The sequence below is a fragment of the Balaenoptera physalus genome (genome assembly GCF_965194825.1).
Source record: "Balaenoptera physalus genome assembly, chromosome: 3".
Lineage (NCBI taxonomy): Eukaryota > Metazoa > Chordata > Mammalia > Artiodactyla > Balaenopteridae > Balaenoptera > Balaenoptera physalus.
The window spans coordinates 168,948,120-168,969,471 of NC_138890.1; the positions used below are offsets into that span (position 1 = coordinate 168,948,120).

At 38.6% G+C, this 21,352-nt stretch overlaps 1 protein-coding gene across 2 annotated transcripts in view; it reads right to left on the reverse strand.

Annotated features, from left to right (window-relative positions):
* Window positions 1-21,352, reverse strand: part of MARCHF6 (membrane associated ring-CH-type finger 6) — a 75,930-nt gene that overhangs the window by 20,610 nt on the left and 33,968 nt on the right. For both annotated transcript variants that reach the window (XR_014262569.1, XM_082458357.1), the window contains exons 8-20: window positions 20,153-20,214; window positions 19,503-19,535; window positions 16,802-16,853; window positions 12,530-12,588; window positions 11,174-11,254; window positions 10,644-10,712; window positions 10,490-10,564; window positions 9,010-9,144; window positions 6,905-7,024; window positions 6,074-6,174; window positions 3,495-3,632; window positions 1,986-2,190; window positions 5-74 (exon numbers count right to left, since the gene is read on the reverse strand). Coding sequence is in view for 1 of the 2 variants with exons in the window: in XM_082458357.1 (XP_082314483.1) it covers window positions 5-74; window positions 1,986-2,190; window positions 3,495-3,632; window positions 6,074-6,174; window positions 6,905-7,024; window positions 9,010-9,144; window positions 10,490-10,564; window positions 10,644-10,712; window positions 11,174-11,254; window positions 12,530-12,588; window positions 16,802-16,853; window positions 19,503-19,535; window positions 20,153-20,214 (1,200 nt within the window). In the remaining variant the exon portion in view is untranslated. The remainder of the gene's footprint in view (window positions 1-4; window positions 75-1,985; window positions 2,191-3,494; window positions 3,633-6,073; window positions 6,175-6,904; window positions 7,025-9,009; window positions 9,145-10,489; window positions 10,565-10,643; window positions 10,713-11,173; window positions 11,255-12,529; window positions 12,589-16,801; window positions 16,854-19,502; window positions 19,536-20,152; window positions 20,215-21,352) is intronic.

Below are 21,352 nucleotides of genomic sequence, written 5' to 3' on the forward strand. Positions count from 1 at the left end.
ATACCTGGTAGAGTAAGGCAGATGAGGCTGGCGATCAGTAAGGTTATACACATGAAGACAATCAAAAAAAATATCTGCAAGGCAAAACACAGCAGTGCATAAACAGGATTCATCTGTGCTCAATGCATTTTATGACATCCCTCAAAGAATCAACACAATTCTCCCAGTAAAAACAATCTGCCTATATTTGTATTTCCAGGATTCCTTCCATTTCACATAAAAAGGAAATTTTCATTTTAGGTAATATTACCTATAATTTTGGCTGAAAGGAAACTGTGCCCACTTTCATATAATCAGATACATCAGCAAGTACCAATATATTTTGAATCAGAGAGCACAAAAATAAAACATGATCAGCTTAAATTTTCCCTCACTATTAATTAAAACTAACAATATTTGCTTATTTTTATCAAATTCTCAAAAACAACTTCTCATGAAAGGAAAGCTTATTTCCTAACAGTGCTATCCAATTAGAACTTTCTGTGATAATGGACATGTCTACTCCCGCACTGCCCGACACAGGAGCCACTGGCACGAGTGGCCACTAAGCACTTGACATGGGGTCACCGTGAATGAGTAAAGGAATTTTAAATTCTATTTACTTTGAGTAAAGCTCTTTGAGTAGAATTTACTTTTCTTTTTTCAGTTTCATTGAGGTATAAATGACAAATAAAATTGTAACATATTTAAAGTGTTCAATGTGATTTGATATATGTATACACTGTGAAGGGATTCCCACCATCAAGGTAATTAACACATCCATCACCCCACATATTTACAAACTATTTATTTTTAATTAAGTTTAAAAGTAAACAGCCGTTGTAGCTATAGCTGGTGGCTCCTATACTGAGAAGTGCAGATAAAAAGGAAATACACTGAGACAAGAGGGAAGTGGCTACCCTGGACAGAAAGACAGAGTGCTGCTTGCCTCGACCTGACTAAGCCCAAAGGGCAGAGCTCCAGCAGGAAGACTGGAAAGCACTGACGACAGCACTCCAAGAGGGGGCTGGAGCCTTGGTCAGCTTTCGCCGCCTGAGAAACCCCTTAGTGATTCTCTCTCTAATGTAGGCCAGAAGTACCTTCTGCTTAGAAAATACCTTTTGTCAGTCCGAAAGCCTCAAGTCTCACAGCTCCACCCCCATCTCTGAGAGCTCCCTCCCCAGCTCTTGCAGCTCGCCTGCACCTCCCACCCCCCACTTCACACATTCACCTCCCTGCAGTTCCATACCTACCATGGCTAACCTGCCTCTTGTCCTGACACAGGCCTGGAATGCCCTTGCCACTTCCCATTTTTTAATCTGCCTGACCCCAAACTTTAAAGACTTAAAGCTATCAACTCCTCCACGAAGCTTCCTGAACAACTTTCAAAAAAGTGTTTTGCGGAGCAAGAAGTGAGCAATCATATGACATGCTACTAATATAGCAAGTGAGGTGACGACTAACACCTGACCATTGAATTTAACCCCATGAAGGTCACTAGTGACCCCTGACAGGAACAGTTTTGTGGAGTTTGGGGGTAAATCTTGCTGAGCCAGGTACTTCCTTAGCCAGTCTGGTCTTCAGTTTTATCAGATGTAAACAAGAGATTACTACTCATACCTTGCAGCACTGGGATTAATACTACAAGGATTAGAGAGAGGAAAACACTAAAATGCCCACTCCACTTCCTGACACACAGGTGAAATGAATCAGGAATGGCAACTCCTATTTGATCTAGGGTCTTCTATCTTGTTCCTTTCCAACAGCAGGGACCAAGAGCACATGGACTCCCGACTCCACGGCTTACATCTAAAATTCGATCAGCTTATCCGACATTTACATATATTATGTGTTGCAGAATGAAGGCCTGAAATGTGGGTTCTTGTCAGGAGACTGCAAGATGCATCTACACAGAGGACCATATACTAACAGCGCCGATAACAGCAGCAAAACTCCTCAACAGAAGTTGGAAAGCTCGACCCCTGCTAAGTCGGGGCAGCACCTACCCTGAGCGGGAAATGCGGGGGCCGGCGGTAAGGCTGGAAGCCAACAGGCCCGCCCTGCTGGAGGATGGCTTGGTGGGCTGCATGCAGGCCTTCCCCCACCACGGGGAGGGCGTTGTTATTTCGAGCGTGCTGGTTATTGTTAGCTTGTTGGTTTGCACTGTTCTCATTTTCTTCCTGGTCTCCCAACAAATAGGAATGAAGATCCCTGTGTAAAAATTGCATCAGTGAAAATGCTCACCTCAGATCAGAATAAAACAGCAGACGCGAGACTTACTTTCTTGATAATTATTACTTAGGGGAGAAAATGTACGAGTAGAATCTATGCACAGCACTACTCTTATCTCAATCAGCTCTAAATGTTGCTGCGTGCTTTAAATTAGACCTTCCTAAACTTAATTAACATACAGAATACCCATTCAATCTATTTTGTTTTCTTCAGCCAGTATCTGAGAAGAAATCAGTAACTGAAAAAAAAAAAAAGTGTGCAATGTCCAAGATACTCTATGTGAAGAATTTTAGGGAAAAAACTATCAACTTCGTTGTTTCTCTGTAGATGACTACTGTGTCTGCTGTGACATGCAGCTCAACTAAAACATCAAGCCACAAATCAGTTAAGGCACAAATGAGATGGGGGAAGGAGGGGGCTCACGGTAGGGCATTGAGCGGTTAGAGAAGGATAAACGTTCAAATACCACCAAATGCATATAGGCATCCCTTGGAGATACTGTGGGTCTAGTTCCAGACCACTGCAATAAAGCGAGTATTGCAGTAAAGCAATCAAGTTTTGTGGTTTCTGAGTGCATACAAGAGTTATGTTTATACTATACTGTCATCTATTAAGTGTGCAGTAGCATTATGTCTTTAAAAACAATGTATATGCCTTAATTTAAAAATACTTTATTGCTAAAAAATGCTAACAATTATCTGACAATGCAGGGTTGCCACAAACCTTCAATTTGTAAAAAATACAGTATCTGTGAAGCACAATAAAAGAAAGTATGCCTATATTTCACATTAAGGTATCTACAGGATGCCACATATTTTCTGAAAAAATGTTTAAACTACCGAGATTAAACTTCTAAATAAGTATATAGTATATGAAGCTTGAAAAAACATAAATGCATCATGCTGACTAAATGACTGAGAAAGCAAATCTGAGAAGAGCTCACTTATCAGGCTAGGACTTCTAAAATAAGGGTAACTTGGTTTGTTTTTAATGCACTGAAAAGTATTTCATTTTTACCTGTGTAATGAAATGAAAGAAGCTGGGCCAGCAGCAACCCTCTGTGAGAGGGTAAAAACATGTACACATTTCTCCATAAAAGGATACACAATGATTAGAAAAATAAGAAAAATTTAAAACTTTAATAAGCTTTAAACAATACACCTGCAGATAACACTAAATTGTCTCTTATTAAAACTAACTTTTCCTGAGTGGGGCATACTTTTTCAGAAAGGTTATTAAACTGACACAAATGACACACGTACGATTCACCTGCCTGTACTTACAGCAAGTATCCAGCAGTAACAGTCCACGCTCGCACCAGTCCCTTCAGCCACTGCCGCGTGTGTCCCTGTTCAAGTAACGCTGGTAAGACAACTTGAAGCAGAAGCAGCTCAAGGGACAGTTCACTCACTGGAGCATCACTGAGAGTTACGAAAAGCCATAATTTACAATGTGAATTCGATTTTCCCTTATAACTGTATCATATTAGACATTTAATGGCATGACAGCAAAACTCCTTGAAGAGTCAAATGAACTCACTGTCTTTATCACCTCATATCCATTCTTCCCTGAAGAACAAGGAACATCCCTCAAACATCACCAAAACTGTTCCCGACAAGGGTTGCCAATGACCTTCGTGTTGTTAAAGTGACGGTCAGGTCTTGGTCCTCACCTCATGTGCTGTATTAGTAGCGTATTACACAACTGGTCGCTCATTGCTCCTCAAAACACTTTCTCCATGAACACCTTTCCAACACCTTTCCAAGGTCGCTGAATGCGACCTCCTGTAGCTTCGAATAGCACCTTTCTGTAAATTTGTATATACTGCTCAGACATATTCTCTAATTCCTAACTTATACATCCAAAGTACCAACTCAATGTTTCACAGTACACACATCTTAAATCGATCATGTTCAATATCAAATTCCCACTCTTCCCCTTAAATCCTGCTGTTCCACAATCTTCCTCATCCTAGTAAATGGCAACACCATCCTTCCAGGTGCTCAGGACAGATACTAGATCCTTGACTGCCTTTCTTCACCCCACATTCAAACAAGTCAGAGAAGCCTACTGACTGTACCCTAATACCCTGAATCTAACCACTTCTCATGACCTCCACTGCCACTTCCTCCATCTCAGCCACCCTCGCCTCCCACGGGGATCACGGCATTACCCCTAGCTGCCCTCCTGCTCCGGCCCTGGCCATCCCAACCCTGGCTCTTGTCATAGCCTCCAGAGCGATCCCTGTGAAACCTCTGTCAGACCACTCCTCTGCTCAACCTTTCCAAGAACCCCCCAAATCACTCAAGTTAAAGCCAAAGTGCTTACTTACAATGGCTTACAAGGCTCTCTAGGACCTGGCTTTCCATGACCTCTCTGACCCCACAGCCAACCACTTTCCTCCTTCATTTACTGCAGCCAAACTGGTCTCCCTGCTGCTCCTCAATGGACCTCAGGCCACTGCATGTGCCCGCCTCCCCTGCAAGGACACTCTGCCTTCAGGGATTTACACGGCTCACTCCCTCATCCCCTCCTCCTTCAGGGCCTTCCTCACCTGTCACCTCCTCAGGTCCTCACTAGTCACTTCCTTGCTTCGTTTTTTTCCCATAGCACTTATGACTCTTTGACATATTATGTATTTTATCTATTTTATTGGCGTCTCCCCAACTGAAATATAAGCTCCACAAGGGCACAGATTTTTCTTGATTCTGTTTTGTTCACTGTTAATCCCTTGTACACAGAAAAGAACCTGTTATATAATGGGCCCTCAATTTTGCCAAATGGAAGAACAGACTAAACACTGCTACAAAAACTTAGCTAAAATTCTAGGTATAAAGAACTACCAAAAAATGGGTCTACTCCAACAATATATAAAGCCAGAAACTGTGCTTCCTGGTTCTCACTGTGACAACCCAAGTACATAAGGAGGGAGAACCGACTTTCTCTAGGTAGGGAAAAACTGAGAGAATAAAACCTCGATTTGGATTTTGACGGAAGACAGCAGAAGCATGCCAGGCAAACATGGGGAAGAAGGTCATTCCAAACAGAGAGGGAAAGACCAGGAGCAGCTAGGCATTTATGGGGAGACTCAGTGGAGGCTGAGCGTGGCTGGAGAGGAGAATTCAAGTCAGATAATGCTGGACAAGATGCTCGAAAGGCAGTGTGAGATGCCGAGCCTTGGATGTCATTGGAAATGACCCAGATATTATCGTGTACATTATGGAGGAAGAGACAGGTGTGTTAAGGATGGATTCTAAATGGGAAAAAAACAGGAAGGCCTAAACTAAGGTATTAAGTGGTAAATCACGTTGAATTAGATAAGAGACTGTACAGAATTAGAACTGACAAGATTTAAAGACTAATTACAAGTACATTTGAGGAAGAAATCCAATTTGCCTGGCATATTTAGGTGACTGGAAGGGATGAGGCAAATCACTGAAAAAGGGATTATAGGAGGAATGGTGGAGACTAGGTTTCCAGGTTACTTAAGTCTTTAAATCAAAAAAAGATTTTCCATTTATAAGCCATATAGCCTATTTTAATCTATAATTAGATGTATATCTATGGCTACATTACTTATGATGTGCTTTTCATACAAAGATGATGCTACTAGGTATCTCTCATTAGGAATGTTAAACATTTCAATGCTAAACAAAGGCACACTTCAGTTGCAGAAAAGTCAGTCCTTCTTTGGAACATGGAACTGCTAAACTAACATTTATGTGATTTAGAGCATGGCAAAATTTAGTTATCAGATGATTTCTAATGTCTATAAGAAATGAATGTTTTAAATAAATGTACTCTGAATATCAAATCCCTACCAGAGCTAAATTAGTAAAGCTTCTGAATTGCAACAACTTACCTATAGAGCATGACATTGTAGGGAAGAAAATTAGGCAGCAGACTCTTAATTATCCGTATAGGCAGCCAAAGCATCAGGAGTACAATGGAGCCGAAGACAATCTGCAGCAAGAAAAAGGGCAGGCGCCACTGCAATCACTGTCAGCCTGAGAGACAGGCAGACTTTTGAACGCGCTCATCCAACACACAATCCAAGGCTACATGCGCCCAGGCCGCTGAGTGCTCTCGTTCAGCACACTATACTTGGCTCACTCTATGCGGAGACTGCATTCCTGGGACAGCTGCTCCTCTCTCTCTCTAGGACACGAAGGCTCAGACAGGAGCCACAAAGGATAATCACTGCATGGTATGTGAAAAGAGAGCTAGAAACTCATAATGAAGGATCAAAATTGCCTGCATCTTAATAAACCACCTGGAACAATAAGACATGACCCATACTAATGGCTACAAAAGTTTCCAAAGGACACACATCATTGCTTTTAGAATTTTATCTTGGAAAAACTTAGACTAGGTAATTTCTTCTTCCAGGCTTCTGTTAAGAGTTTAATTTAGAAGCTATTAACAAGTCTCCATTGCTTCAATGCAAATTAAATGTAATTCAGAGACCCATAATTTGGCAATCAATTATACTACTAAAGAACCAAAAGGCATTTTTGTCTACTAACATTTTATTTTTATCAAAGTAACCAATAAAACAGCTATTTGCTAACCAACTTCCACAGGCTTTGATAAACTTAATTCAATCCACTCTACCAGTCCTCCCGACCAAAAAAAAAAAAAAATCTAAAGGGTAGCCCATTTTACTTCAAAAACAATAAAAAAGTATGCTTACCACTGACAAAATAAATCTTCGGAGATGCCTATAAATAGGCAAGTGAATCATTTCTTGTACTGGATTAAAATCTGGATCATTCAAATTCCTTAAAAACCATAAGACACCAGGTCGAAGTACCTGCAAATATATTTTAAATGCTATAAATACTTACCAATGTCTTCAAGCTCTGTATATGAGCTAAAACATTAATAGAGAAATAAGCTCTTAAAATTATTTTGGCATCTTATAAAATGGGCCCTAGAAAATTCATATAGTTTTCCTGGGAAAAGAAGTTCCTAAATCAGAATCTTTATTAAAACTATCCTGTGTTTGATGTCCTTTGATGCTTTTAATCATTCAGTGGAAAAATTTAAGTACAATTTGTCAAGAAATCTAGGTCTCCAAGATGAAAAATAAGTTTTGTTTGTTTGTTTGTTTGGTTTTTTGGCCTCGCCACGTGGCAAGAGGGATCTTAGTTCCCTCATCAGGGATCGAACCTATGCCTCCTGCAGTGGCAGCACAGAGTCTTAACCACTGGACCGCCAGGGAAGTCTCGAAAAATAAGTATTTTTATAAAAATTATCACTATATTGTATAATCTGGAAAGGATTAGGTTACAATTTATAAGTGTACTAAACAGAAGATGTGATTTCAGTCTCACACTTCCCGAAAAGAGTTATATTAATTAAAAAACCTTCAGTTTCTCAGTATCTTCATTTTACCATCTACATCTTTTCCCCTTGCTCAGTAGGAATCATCAATCCTAGAGGCTATGGGTAATGGGCAATGAATGGGTCTGGGGATTAGTTCTGGGTGGCTCACACTCACTGAGCCACCCTGTATAAAGCATCTCATCTGCCCAAATTCTATTTCTTCACCTTCCAAACAAAGGGGTTCTTATGTGACCTTTAAGGTTCAATCTAACTCTAAAATACTAGGATTCTGTATCAACAAAAAACCACCACACTGATAAAATGAAAACATTCAGTATAAAATACTTAATCACTGAACAATACAATTTAGAGGTCAGGTATAATTACAATTTAAAAAACACATTATTAATGTAGTCTCAATCACTAATTTCAAAACAAGGATATAAGCTTTGTTTGCAAACAGAATTTACTGAACTTATACTATATGATTCAGGAGAATATTTTGGCCCCCAGGCTCATCCCCAACTCCTCAAATCTCTCAAAGAGCAAAGTAACCAAGAACTGCATTAAGCCTTTGTGCTTCTGTATTCCATTCACACTGGATTAGTCGTCAGCCTGCTCCTTTAGGCCCTGCACATCTCCATCACCACTCTCAATGGAGTAAGCTGCCTTGTTCCATGGCTGTATCCCTTCCCAGGATGCAAAAATCAAGGACAGTGGAGATTGTGTCTCTGTTTCTCACTATCACCCCAGCATACAGCACAGTGTTTGGCATAGAGTGAGCATGCAGTACTATTTGGGGAAAGAATGCACAGAGGAAAGTACACTTATCAGAATTACTCAAGTTTTATACTTCATTTTGCACCAGATGACTAAGCATGAGATGTATACTAGTCAAATACTGACCCTGTTTTCACTGCCCCCAAATCAGTAAGGACTGTATTCTGAAAACAGGATTAGTAAAAGTACCCATCTGGTGAGTGAACCAGAATCATAAAGGACCCTCACTATAATTCTATACTTTAGGTGTCTGCTTCAAGACCATTTTACATATTTGATCCTGCAAAACCATACCCTTTGGGTATTTCCAGCATTAAATGTCCCTGAATGAAGTCCAAGACAGGCTCACATCACATAAAGTTCCAAGAATCTGTATTTGAGGATGGTGAAAATATATACCAAGTAAAACAAGTGTTTTTATTTAATTTTTATCCCTCAGTCTATTCATCTTTCAAACTCAAAACTAATTAGACAGAAGTAATAAAACTTGTCAATTTTTGAGACAAATTACTAAAAAACATTTTAAAGCAATTGAGCCAAACTAGGCTATTAGCTGTTCCCTCTTAGAATAAAATAACAGAGAAAATGATTTAGCTAGGAAATCATCATAGCCTTTAAGGCATGACTTGTGCTTAAGGCAAAAGTCCTTTTCATAAATGTACAGTGTTGCAACTTCCCTGTAGAACTTACCTCTCTCAGTAACAGAATGAAGGAGGCAAAGTAGAACACATATACCATTCCCACCAGCCAATGCAGAAACATGGTAGTACCTGGAGCCGACTGAAAGCTCAGTTCTCGATCTTTCAGAGTAGCATCAAACATTTCCTAAATCAAAACAGTACACGTGAGAGACTGCTTACATCTGCTGAATTAATATCTTCATATTCTAGCAAGTGAATGAATCACTATGCATGTAGGTTCTGATGTTTCTAGAATTACAGTTCTCTTAAAGCCATTTCATGGTATCACAGAAATACAAATGATATAGGTTGGATACCATTTCAAAGATGTATATGACACTTCAGAAATTTTACAGAGGCAATACTGATAAACCAGTTGGTGAATAAGAACTTTACCAATATTGCTATTGTGAAAGAACCATTTTTGGTTAACATAATACTTTCCTTTCTTGGTTACAGGTCTGAATTCATGACAAGTTTTAATACAAAGGTATGGGAGAAAATGTTATCTCAGAACCAAAGGCAGCTTTTCTACATTCAAATTTTTTTGAAAAGTAAAAAACTGGACTTCCCTGGTGGCACAGTGGTTAAGAATCCGCCTGCCAATGCAGGGGACACAGGTTCGATCCCTGGTCCGGGAAGATCCCACATGCCACGGAGTAACTAAACCCGTGCGCCGCAACTATGGACGGAGCCTGTGCTCTGCAACTACTGAGCCCGCGTGCCACAACTACTGAGTCCGCGTGCCACAACTACTGAAGCCCACGGGCCTAGAGCCCGTGCTGCGCAACAAGAGAAGCCACCACAATGAGAAACCCGTGCACCACAACCAAGAGTAGCATCACTCTCTGCAACGAGAGAAAAGCCCACACGCAGCAATGAAGACCCAATGCAGCCAAAAATAAATAAATAAATTAAATAAATTAAAAAAGAAAAGAAAAAACTGATGCTCACTGACAGTCATTAAAGATTTTAATCAAGACTGAACACCATAGTTAAAACAAATGGTTAGGTTGAATTAATTACTACAAAGGCAGTCTTCTTTTCAGATTACTCTTTTTCGGTTTTTTTTGCACCGCATGGTGCTGCCTGCGGGAGTTCCCCGACCAAGGACTGAACTCAGGCCACAACAGTGAAAGCACCCAGTCCTAACCAGTAGACCACCAGGACCTCCCTCGAATTACTCTTTTTATACACAACGTCTTGGCATCTTCATAAAACTCAAAAGAGTTAAACGAGGAAGAGAACTCTCCACTGGTTATCAGGAAGGTTCCAGTCAAAATACTCTAACATCAGAAATGTGCACAGAGCCTCACAAAAATCAGGTACTCAGGAAAAATTTGCAACATTAAGACTCTACAATGATACATTCTCAGAAAAAACAAACTATTATCAAATATTGACTTTACATTAAAGGAACCCACCCTAAAGACCACTTTTTTAAAAGCCTTTAAATTATTAGACTGTATGACAATGAATAATAAACTCACCAGGGAACAGATATCCAGCCACCAGCCGCAAATGAGAGGGAACACTCCAATTTCTACCACCACTAACAAAGAGACCTTAAGTAAAAACAAAGGTCATCAATATCACCCAAATGGGGAGAAATCGTTTCCAGTCTTAAGTTATAACAGGAATTACCTTCACAACAATATAGCAGACTCCCAGCAAGCGACGAGACCTATGAAATTTAACAAGAGTTGCCAAGCCCTACAGCATGTAGTCAAGGAAAACCTGAACATTTAAAGAAAGATACAGAAAAACAACAAGGTCCTACTGTATATAGCACAGAGAAACATATTCAATATCCTATGATAAACCATAATGGAAAAGAATATTAAAAAAAAGAATGTATATATATGTATAACTGAATCACTCTGCTGTACAGCAGAAATGAACACAACATTGTAAATCAACTATACTTCAATAAAAAATTTTTTTTAATTAAAAAAAGATACAGTGAAACAGGTAACTATTTAGGTAACAGTTAGTATTATTTGACAGACAGAATTTATTTATTCCATATTTTTTCAGCTCTCATCCTCACTACAAATACCTACAACTTCTACTAAAAGGACAAGTGGAGAGAAATAGTTTTGTCATTAATAAGAACAACCTTTGGGTAAGCATAATAACATTACTGAACACTAAGTTGGTTCATTAAAGGATACATGACAAATTATCAGTGTTATTGCTAGAAGTATATACCCAACTATGGTCGTGATTAGGCCTTCAAAATGGGATGCTTGGACCTAGAAATAAGAAAATAAATAAACAAAATGTAATTTCACCACATGGCCTACACCCCAGTTTATTAAACAATCCAAGTAGACTAAATGTGAACTATCTCAGGAATTTGTAACTAAAAAACAACTATAAAATCCCCTCTGGATGACACCTCTGCAAACCAGATTCTCCCATGGACTGCCATTTATTACGAAAAGATGAGGAAAAATGAAAGAATAACACTTTACTCAAGCAGACAAAATAATAAGAGTAGAGTGAATTAAATTTTACAAAAATAAGAGAAAAGTTGTAACCGTCTGCACTCCAGCCCCTTCTGAAGCGGACCTGCTAAAGGCTGAGCGCTGAGAACAGCAGCACAGTGCCCAAGCCGTCCTCTGGCCAGGTACATCTTAGCCACCCTATCTCCTAACCACAATGTTTCAGGTTCCCCTGCTCGCCAAATCTGTTTCATTATCAACTTACAAAGAGTTAAGAGTTTGGATAGTGACATATACTGCCCAAGATACCATCACCTTTTGGTTCCTGAATTTCAGGTAGCAAGTGGTGATAGTTTAACAAAGTCAACATTTATCAAAGCATTTATCTGAACTGCCCAAGTTCTTGCATTCAACTAGTGAGAATTTGGAGAGCTGTATTCAATATCAGAACATGTCTCTTTGCCATTTCAGAAACTTCAGAATGTGATCTCTCAGGATTCACATATACAAATTGCCCAGAATATTCCAGCTATGTCAGCTTTTCTTAAAAGACTAAATCTTTCTGGGGACCCCCCAGAATAGTAGTAGTTGTCCATCCAAATATTTATCTAATTCTGAAAAACAGCAATAAAATGTCAAAATTAAAGCAAATTTCTTTAGAAAGTACCACAGTCCATCATTCCAACACAGATCAGCATTTTAAAAAATTGATTAATATATCATTACCTTTCTGAATTCACTATGGGGCAACTAGGGAAAAGGGAGAGAAAGGAGCACACAGGCTAACGGAGCAGGTCAAAAATCAGCCTGTAAGAAAACTTTCCCACAGTATGTCTCTGGCCTGCCCAACGGGAAGGAAGACAGTGCATCATGGGGCTCAGAGAACATCTTCCACAGCTGGCAACACGTCCTACTACGTCTTAGGCCACTTCTGGCTTAGAAGAGGTGAACGAGATGGTGTTGGAAAACTATTCCTTCGTATAAGGCAGACTGAAGTAACTCTTTAAAATATTATTACTTAGTCAACATATATCAAATTTGGGGTAATTAATAAAATTAAGTTTGCAAAAGTATCATACTCACGTGTTCTTCAAATCCCAAACCAACAAGGGAGAAGTGGCCAATGTGGTAAGGGCAAAATGCTAAAAGGGGGGGAAAACTCAATGAAAACTTCAAAATCAAAACAACGAACAGTCCTACTACCAACCCCACTAAAAGGAACAAAGGCTTCTTGGAGAAATGGAAGATCCCAGAACCAAAAATGTACTGTCTGTGACATTCTCTACAACCAGAGAACAAAAAAGTTACCAAGCTCCTAATACACTCATGGTGAAAGGACACAAGAACTATTGTGAAAACAGACTCACAGGCCTGTGAGAAGAGAAGACGATATGAGCATCCAAAAAAAAAAAACAAAACCAAAACTGATGAAAACACACTGAATACATACAGTGAAGATGATATGAGCATCCAAAAAACAAAAAAAACCAAAACTGATGAAAACACACTGAATACATACAAATTCATGAGTTCATAATACTCAAAAAAGGGAAAGCCAGAAACGAAAACCACAAAAGGAAAAAAGCAACATAATAGGAAACACTTATCACTAAGGGAAGTAGTTATAACATCAATTCCTTATCCTGAAAACTAATAATTAAAGGAAAAGAACTGCACATCTGTCCTGCTTCTTCCAAACAAACAAATTCAGGTTAACTAAATAGTTCTAGCTGATAAGATCAAGCTCTTCTTTACAGAAAAGCCAGCCAATAAATGCATAAAAATGACAGAATTTGAAAATCACCATTCTGTAATGCCTAATAAAAATAAATTAATTCAGGCAAGTATCAATGGATAATAAACATATTTGGTAAAATGTTGATGGAACACTAGATATTTGCATAATACTAAAATACCACCTCCCACAGATTACTTTCTGATGTTTAAAGGAAAAATGAAACCTAACAATAGAGGCTTCAAGATACTATCACCTGAACCACAGACAAAGGTGGATAACCAGACATCACGTACCTCCTGATACGTCATAGTAATAGGCATAGCATGACCAGTGAAAATTTTGTCCCAGAACTACTGAACCTGAATCTAATCAGGCCTCAGATTTAACTTCCAGTTTAAAGGAAATACGGAGACAAAGGAACAAGGTAGCAGAATCAACAGGAAGTCATCGGAAGATAGTAGAAAGTGAGACATGTAGAAGAGAGCTGACCTAGTGCCATCAACAAATCAATGGCAAAATAGGGTGGGGGTAGATGAGGGGAGCAAATAAAAAATATTCTAGATCAGAAAAACTTAAGATTTAACAACCAAAAGTAACAGTAAACTACCGGGTGTAAGACAGGCTCACGGATGTACTGTACAACAAGGGGAATACAGCCAATATTTTGTAATAACTGTAAATGGAAAGTAACCTTTAAAAATTGTAAAACAATAAAAAAATTTTTTTAATTACTGTAGGTTTAAAAAAATTTCAATATCTGGGTAAGGTAAACCTCCCTCAATATACTTCTTTCAAAATCTCCTTGACTATTCTCAGCTATGTCTTAAAAATAGAAGAACTTTAGCACAATTTAATGAAATTTTTTTTGTCCAAAACTGAAAAAAAAAGGTAACAGGTAGACCTTATTTGAATTCTCATTCAAATAAAGCAACTATAAAATGATATTTAAGGAGACAATCTAAAATTTTTAATATGATCTATTATTAGGTAATATTAAATTCTGGTAATTTTGTAAAGTGTGATGATATTCTGGTTAAATAAGAAAATAGCCTTAAGACAGGAATAAAGACGCAGATGTAGAGAATAGACTTGAGGACACGGGGAGGGGGAAGGGTAAGCTGGAACGAAGTGAGGGAGTGGCATGGACATAAATACACTACCAAATGTAAAATAGATAGCTAGTGGGAAGCAGCCACATAGCAGAGGGAGATCAGCTCAGTGCTTTGTGTCCACCTAGAGGGGTGGGATAGGGAGGGTGGGAGGGAGATGCAAGAGGGAGGGGATATGGGGATATACGTATATGTATAGCTGATTCACTTTGTTATACAGCAGAAACTAACACAGCAATGTAAACCAATTATACTCCAATAAAGATGTTTTAAAAAAAAAGAAAACAGCCTTAAAATTTTCATATTAAGAATTTTGATAGTCTCTTTTCCTCAAGTCTTTCTTGCCATGTTAATATAACTGTAATTCATTCTCAGTAATAAAATTTAATTATCTTTTTTTTTATGGCAAAAATAATTGAACAGTATAGATTATTAGGAAAGGGGAGAGGGAGACTCAATCATAAAGACAAAAGTCAGAGTGAATCTATAGGGATCTGGCTGCCAAACCTTTTTGACCAAGTATTAGTAAGTAGAAATTTTAACAGGTATTCCCAATACACTTAAATTTCTTTATAAATTACACACATATACTATTTTATTAATATATTATGTGGATTATAAAGCACAAGAAAATTTTAAAGCGTGCGAAATAACTATATGCAGAATTTTTCCTATTTTATTCTCACACCCAACTCTGAGGACGACTCAAGCAGGCCCCTGGGAAAGGCAAACTTTCAAATTTCAACTCTATTTATATATATAAATATTAACCTAAAGCACCAATTTTAACAATCAATTTCTACCCCATTACGCAGAAACTACTAGATAGGTACCCTGAAATTAAGATCAGTTTCTTAGGACTGTTCCCTTCTACTGAGACAGCGGCACTGCAAGGTTTTATTTCTGCAAAGTATATAATACATGACCACAAAGGTCCAAAAATGCCAGTGGGAACTGCAGTAAAGCAACCCAAGTCAGAAAGAAACAAGAGTGTTGCTTAATCCCAATGACTATGCTCATCGAAAAGGAAAAGCATATTCCTAAATAGAGGACAACTTCTTGTTTCATTTCAAAAGATCTTAAGTATAATGTGTATACTAAGACAAAAAAATTTTTTTTCACAGTATAAGCTTAGGAAGTTGGATTAGAAAAACATTTACTTAGTTGAGATTTGCTTTATATAAACAAGAGTTCTTATTTCTATACTTCATGCTTTAAAGGTGACTTGTTCCTTTAAACATTAATTTAGCACTAAGCTTTTCTTGCAAGAACAAAGACTAAAGTCTATATAGATTTTTTCCTCTCAAAGAAAATTTGGTCAAGATCAAAAGAGTTTCACACTCTCTATATACCAATTAATTTACATAATGAGAAATAAATGCAGAATAATCTGCAGACACATTTTCACCCCCATATGCAAGGGAAAACAACAAAGAGTGGGCTTCCTGTTAATTTGCACCATCTTAAATATCTACTTAAAATTAAGAATGAATGGAACTTTTAAAAGATACTATGTTTCAACAAGATACAGATAAATTTCTTTTGCTCTTTTACAGATAATACTCAGAAAACAATTTTTTTGTCTCATCCTTGATCTACTTATTCAGTGTCTTTTTTGACCATATGGCTTCCTATTGAAGACAACTGTTTCCTGATGAAAACACTGCTTTCTAGTCCCTAACACAGAGCAAATAACTTGGAATTTAGTGGAAGAAACTTGGAAAATATTCCTCCTTCTTAGGAGTAACTCATATGCACTAAGGAAGGAATTTCTCAAAGATATTCCCTATACAGAGATTTGCAGCCTGAGGTCTCCCTATGAGACACCAATAGTACAGTCTAACAATAACCCAATTCTATCAGACTCCACCATGAGGAACTGAATTCTAAAACCTTGGTTTACTCAACTGTTTCCCTTACCTTTCCCCAAAGCAGAAAAACCTGTCAGCTATATCTCAACCCTGCCTTCCTTACTCTCATGACTCCCAATGGGAGGGACTCTTAGTGTTGTCACAGAATCCGCACAGCTACAGTTGTTAAAAGTGTTTGGAAGTAAACTTTGCTGGAATCTGGTTCTGAAGGGAATTACACTTTCCACAAGCCTATATCCATCTCTGCGACAGATCCCGAGCCAAGGTCTCTGGTAAGGCCTTGGTCAGGATTTTAACAGATGAAAACAAGATCTTCTGCCATAGGGAAGAACACACAGATAATCAGCACAAAATTAATTCCAGATGTGGAATATTATATATCCTCAAGTCAGTCTAAAACTGGCTTCTACAAAGAGAGACAGAAGTGCCCAACAGAAGCAAAGTTGGTAAATAACTGTAGTCAATGTTGCTTAGGAAAGAAAGTAACTGTATACCTGGGTTCTTCCTATACCAGATGACTGTCTAAAACTGTTTCATATATTCCTAAGCTTAAAAACAAAACAAAACTTGTAACAAGACTCCTAGAAAATTAAACTCCTACCATAATACCATAAATAAAAGCATAAACGCCACTTACCAAAAACAAGAATGAACAGTGTGTTTAAAGACACCACCCAGAAGACATGTTCCTAAAGGAAAAGAGCATTAATAAAACATATTCATATCCTTTTTGATTTATGTTTAATCCATTTATTTAGTTAGAAGACTGAAATTTTTACTATAATTTTGAGATTTTGTTCAGAAATTATGTGTAACTTTTCATTTTCATTAGATAGCTCATAAAACTAAACCTAATGAAACTTAAAGTTCATAATGTCTACATGAAAAAGAAAATCAAAGAAATCAATCCGTAAACATTTCCTCTTCAGAAATTAATAATCTACCACAAACTACACAGATTCTCATAAATAATCGCCAGGTTTCATTTAAGTCATATGACACTAAAAAATTCTAAATAAAGAAAAATTTGAAAACCACATTATTTCTGAACAACGTATCAATGTAAACTGCACAGCACTTCTTTCAGTGTCCAGTGTGTTCTCCTGCCTTCTTTAAGGTCACTTGATCTTCTCTGGTCCCTTCTGTCCCCAAGGCTTTCTTTGTTCAAGTCTCAGAATATGCGCTCTCACCTGGCCACTGACACACTCCACGCTTATGTACTACCGCGTCCAAGATGAGGCCCACCCATTCCTCCGCGTGTGCTCAGTCACGCACCACGCTGACGATCGGGACACCCAAGCCCGTTTGCCCAGGCCCACTACCTCCCCCCACCATCAAGTTAAATGATCCTTCCAAGGGGGCCATGGAGAGATTTTCACGAATCTTAACATGGTAAGATTTTCTTTTTAGAAAGATGATTCTAATCAGTTCCCAACTTGCCACAAATCCAAGTGGCAAGAGGATGATAAGTTTGTTTAAGAGAGGACTACTACTGTACATTCCTACTTAGCATGTGGGCTCATATCACTTGAATGTTTCAGCTTCTCTGCCTTCAGGGCTCCCAAACTGTCCTTATCCTCAACATCCTTTGTGCCTCAACCTCTAGTTATCTTCTATAAAAACTCCCTGCTGACAACTCCCCTCTGCTAAGAAGGCCTGACTAAGCCCTTTTCTATGCCTCTCATGTCCTATACACACCGTTTGTCAGAGTCTTTACCTAAAGTTCCTTGTTTACATGTTCATTTCTCTCTACTAAACTATAAAGAGTCTTTGAGAACAGGTACCCTATTTCATTCATTTCTGAATCATCCAATAACTATCACAGCTGGCACATGGTACATATTAAATAATTTTCAACAAATGCATGAAGTCGTCCTGTGGTTTTTTTCTAAAAATTAGAATGGACTTGAGTTAACACCACTGCCTCAACGACTTCTATCACTCATCTATGAGGGACTGATAAAGTAAAGGACAGAAATGAGTATATAGCCACATAATACCTTCTATACTGACCATACTCAAGCCTTGAATAGGAGCTCACTAATATCACCTTCTTACTAATCTGTGAATTATCATCAGATACATTCCTCAAAATCCTCACACTACTAACCTCAACTTCCTATTCTGGCCTTGAAGAGGAAGCCAACACTGTGGACAGCAGAGGAGACGGATGGAAATTATCTGACTCTTCAATGACATTGCTGAGCCCCTGGATCAAGCACACCTGAAGCCCATCCTTCCTCTGGACTTCCTCCTGTGTTATTGGTTTGGTCGGCTGGGGTTTGGCTACCTGTCACCAGTTCAGGCATTAAACACTGCAAGGTGGGACTTTTTTTTTTAAATCATTTTTTAAAAAATTTTATTATTTATTTAATTTATTTATTTTTGGCTGCATTGGGTCTTCGTTGCTGTGCGAGGGCTTTCTCTAGTTGTGGCGAGCGGGGGCTACTCTTCGTTGCGGTGTGTAGGCTTCTCTTGTTGCAGAGCATGGGCTCTAGGCGTGCAGGCTTCAGTAGTTGTGGCACACGGGCTCAGTAGTTGTGGCTCATGGACTCTAGAGTGCAGGCTCAGTAGTTGTGGCACACGGGCTTAGCTGCTCCACGGCATGTGAGATCTTCCCGGACCAGGGATTGAACCTGTGTCCCCTGCAATGGCAGGTGGATTCTTAACCACGGTGCCACCAGGGAAGTCCCAACAAGGTGGGACTTCAAAAGAAGGCCAAGTATTCTTAACTACCATCAACTTTGAATTTCATTTTCTAAAAATCAAATATGTTTAATAATTTCCTTTGTAAATAATATTACTTTTATGCTTTGCCAGTTATTTTCAATGCACAAAACAGACTTTCTTCAACATATCAAGTCATCAAAAATCACAGGGCATTTTGACCTTTAATATAAAAAGCCAGAACATATTGTAAATCTGAAATCACTGAATCACTAAGACAAATAATTAAGTCGCAATTCTGTTATTACAAAAGATTAGCTTGGACTTCCCTGGTGGCGCAGTGGTTAAGAATCTGCCTGCCAATGCAGGGGACACAGGTTTGAGCCCTGGTCCGGGAAGATCCCACATGCCGCAGAGCGACTAAGCCCGTGCACCACAACTACTGAGCCCGCGCTCTAGAGCCCGCGTGCCACAACTACTGAAGCCCTTATGCCTAGACCCCATGCTCTGCAACCAGAGAAGCCACCGCAGTGAGCAGCCCACACACCGCAACGAAGAGCAGCCCCTGCTCGTTGCAACTAGAGAAAGCCCACGCACAGCAATGAAGATCTAACGCAGCCAAAAATAAATAAATAAAAAAATATATTTAAAAAAAAATTAGCTTTACTTACTAGAAAAACGAGTGATCCATCAAGTCCTAGCATCTAAAATAAATAATATGCATTAATTCAAGATGCAACAGGATTTTTTATTCTATTTATGAAAAAAGGTCATTTTCCTTTCAATATTTTTAAACATAATATTTACCCACTACTTTCCAATACAGCCTATCATTTTCAGAGAAGGAAAAACTTCTGTTCATGGGAGTTTTATATTTTGGATCTTCTTTTAATCCAAATCATATGATTATAAAGTTAAAATTTTCCATCTTGGGTTTCAACTCATTAGATATGGAGCCAGTCAAGATTTCATGATACAACAGTATTACTTTGTCAACTGAAGCATCAGAATAATACTTAAATTTAAATTGTTACTTCATTTTCAAAAGTCCACAATTTCAAGTTAAAGATTTTGTAAGTGGAGCAAGGTTTGTATTAAAGGCCAGAAGACAGAAAAAGGTATCAACAGACCTTTATCATAATATTTTTAATATTTTCATCACAAATAATACATTACTTAATTTTCCCTAGAAATTAAAGTTCTGGTAATTGTTTTCACTAAATGTAACTGGAAAATTAGTGTATACATCTAAATATGGCCAACTTTAAGATATGTTAGGATTAAAACACTAGGATACTTGATAGAAAGAAGTCTTACTCACTCTTTCCCATGTAAGCTCTTCTGCAGCTCGGTCCCACTCTAAAGCATTCCAGTTCATGTCATCTGGAAATATAATTGTAGTTTAAAGATTACTGATAGAACTTGAATTATAAATAATAAATATACTCTTTTAATTTGGTGTTTTATAACTGTTGTTGAGAAGGTAAACCACACTTAAAAGTTTTCCAAACTGAGTATCTGCTTATTACGCAATTTTTTAAAAACATAAATAAATACAACATACAAAATAAGATGATTCTAGATTGTGGTAAGTGCTAGAAAGGAAATAAGCAGGGTTACGTGAAACAGAGGAATTCCACAGCTCTGAATCAAGAATGAATATGGTGGATTTGAGAAAAGTGAAGAAGCCAGGGGACCAGAATTCTCTGGGTGAGGAGGAGGGTGGCAGAAGATGCAGTATGACAGACAGACAGGGGTCAGATCATACAAGAGGAATGTGAAGCCGAATTTTATTTTGTTCTTTAACACAATGGGGAAATCACTGACAGATCTGAAGGGCAGAGAGCAGTACAAACACTAATACAGTGGAGCAAGAATGGAAGAAGGAAGACCAGGCAGGACCTACTGCATTAGACAAACAGACGGAAACAAGGGCCAGCACTAGGGTACAGGAGCCGCGTTCTCAGAGCCTTTGAACATATACCCACCTCTCCCTGCAAAGGCCCCTTGCTCCCATTATACAACTGGCTTCTCCTCATCCTTCACGTCTCAGCTCGAATATCACTGAATCTGACCTACCTGGGGAACCTTATTTAAAGTAGGTCTCTCCTCAGTGGCACCCTCAGAGCAACGTGCACATTTACCACAATGTGTCATAACAAACTTGTTCACTTGGATATTTCCGCTTCGTCACTAGACCAGAAACTCCATGAAGGCAGGGACCTGGTGTTTGAGTGCCTGGCACACAAGAAACACTCAGGTATCAGCAGTGATAAGTGGACCCAGAGACAGCGCAGCGCTTGACAGGAAAACTCTGGGGCCAGAGGAAAGAAAAGAAGGTGGTGACCTACTGGCAGCTGACTGGCAGGCTGGTCTCAGAAGTTCTTTACCCCTCTGGAGTTATACCGCCAGAAAATGAGAAACTGGTTTCTTTGGGTGCTATCTGGCCTGCAGAGTACACTTCAACAATTCTTCTTTGATAATAAAAGTTGCACTGACTCAATAAAAATGGCAAAGGAAT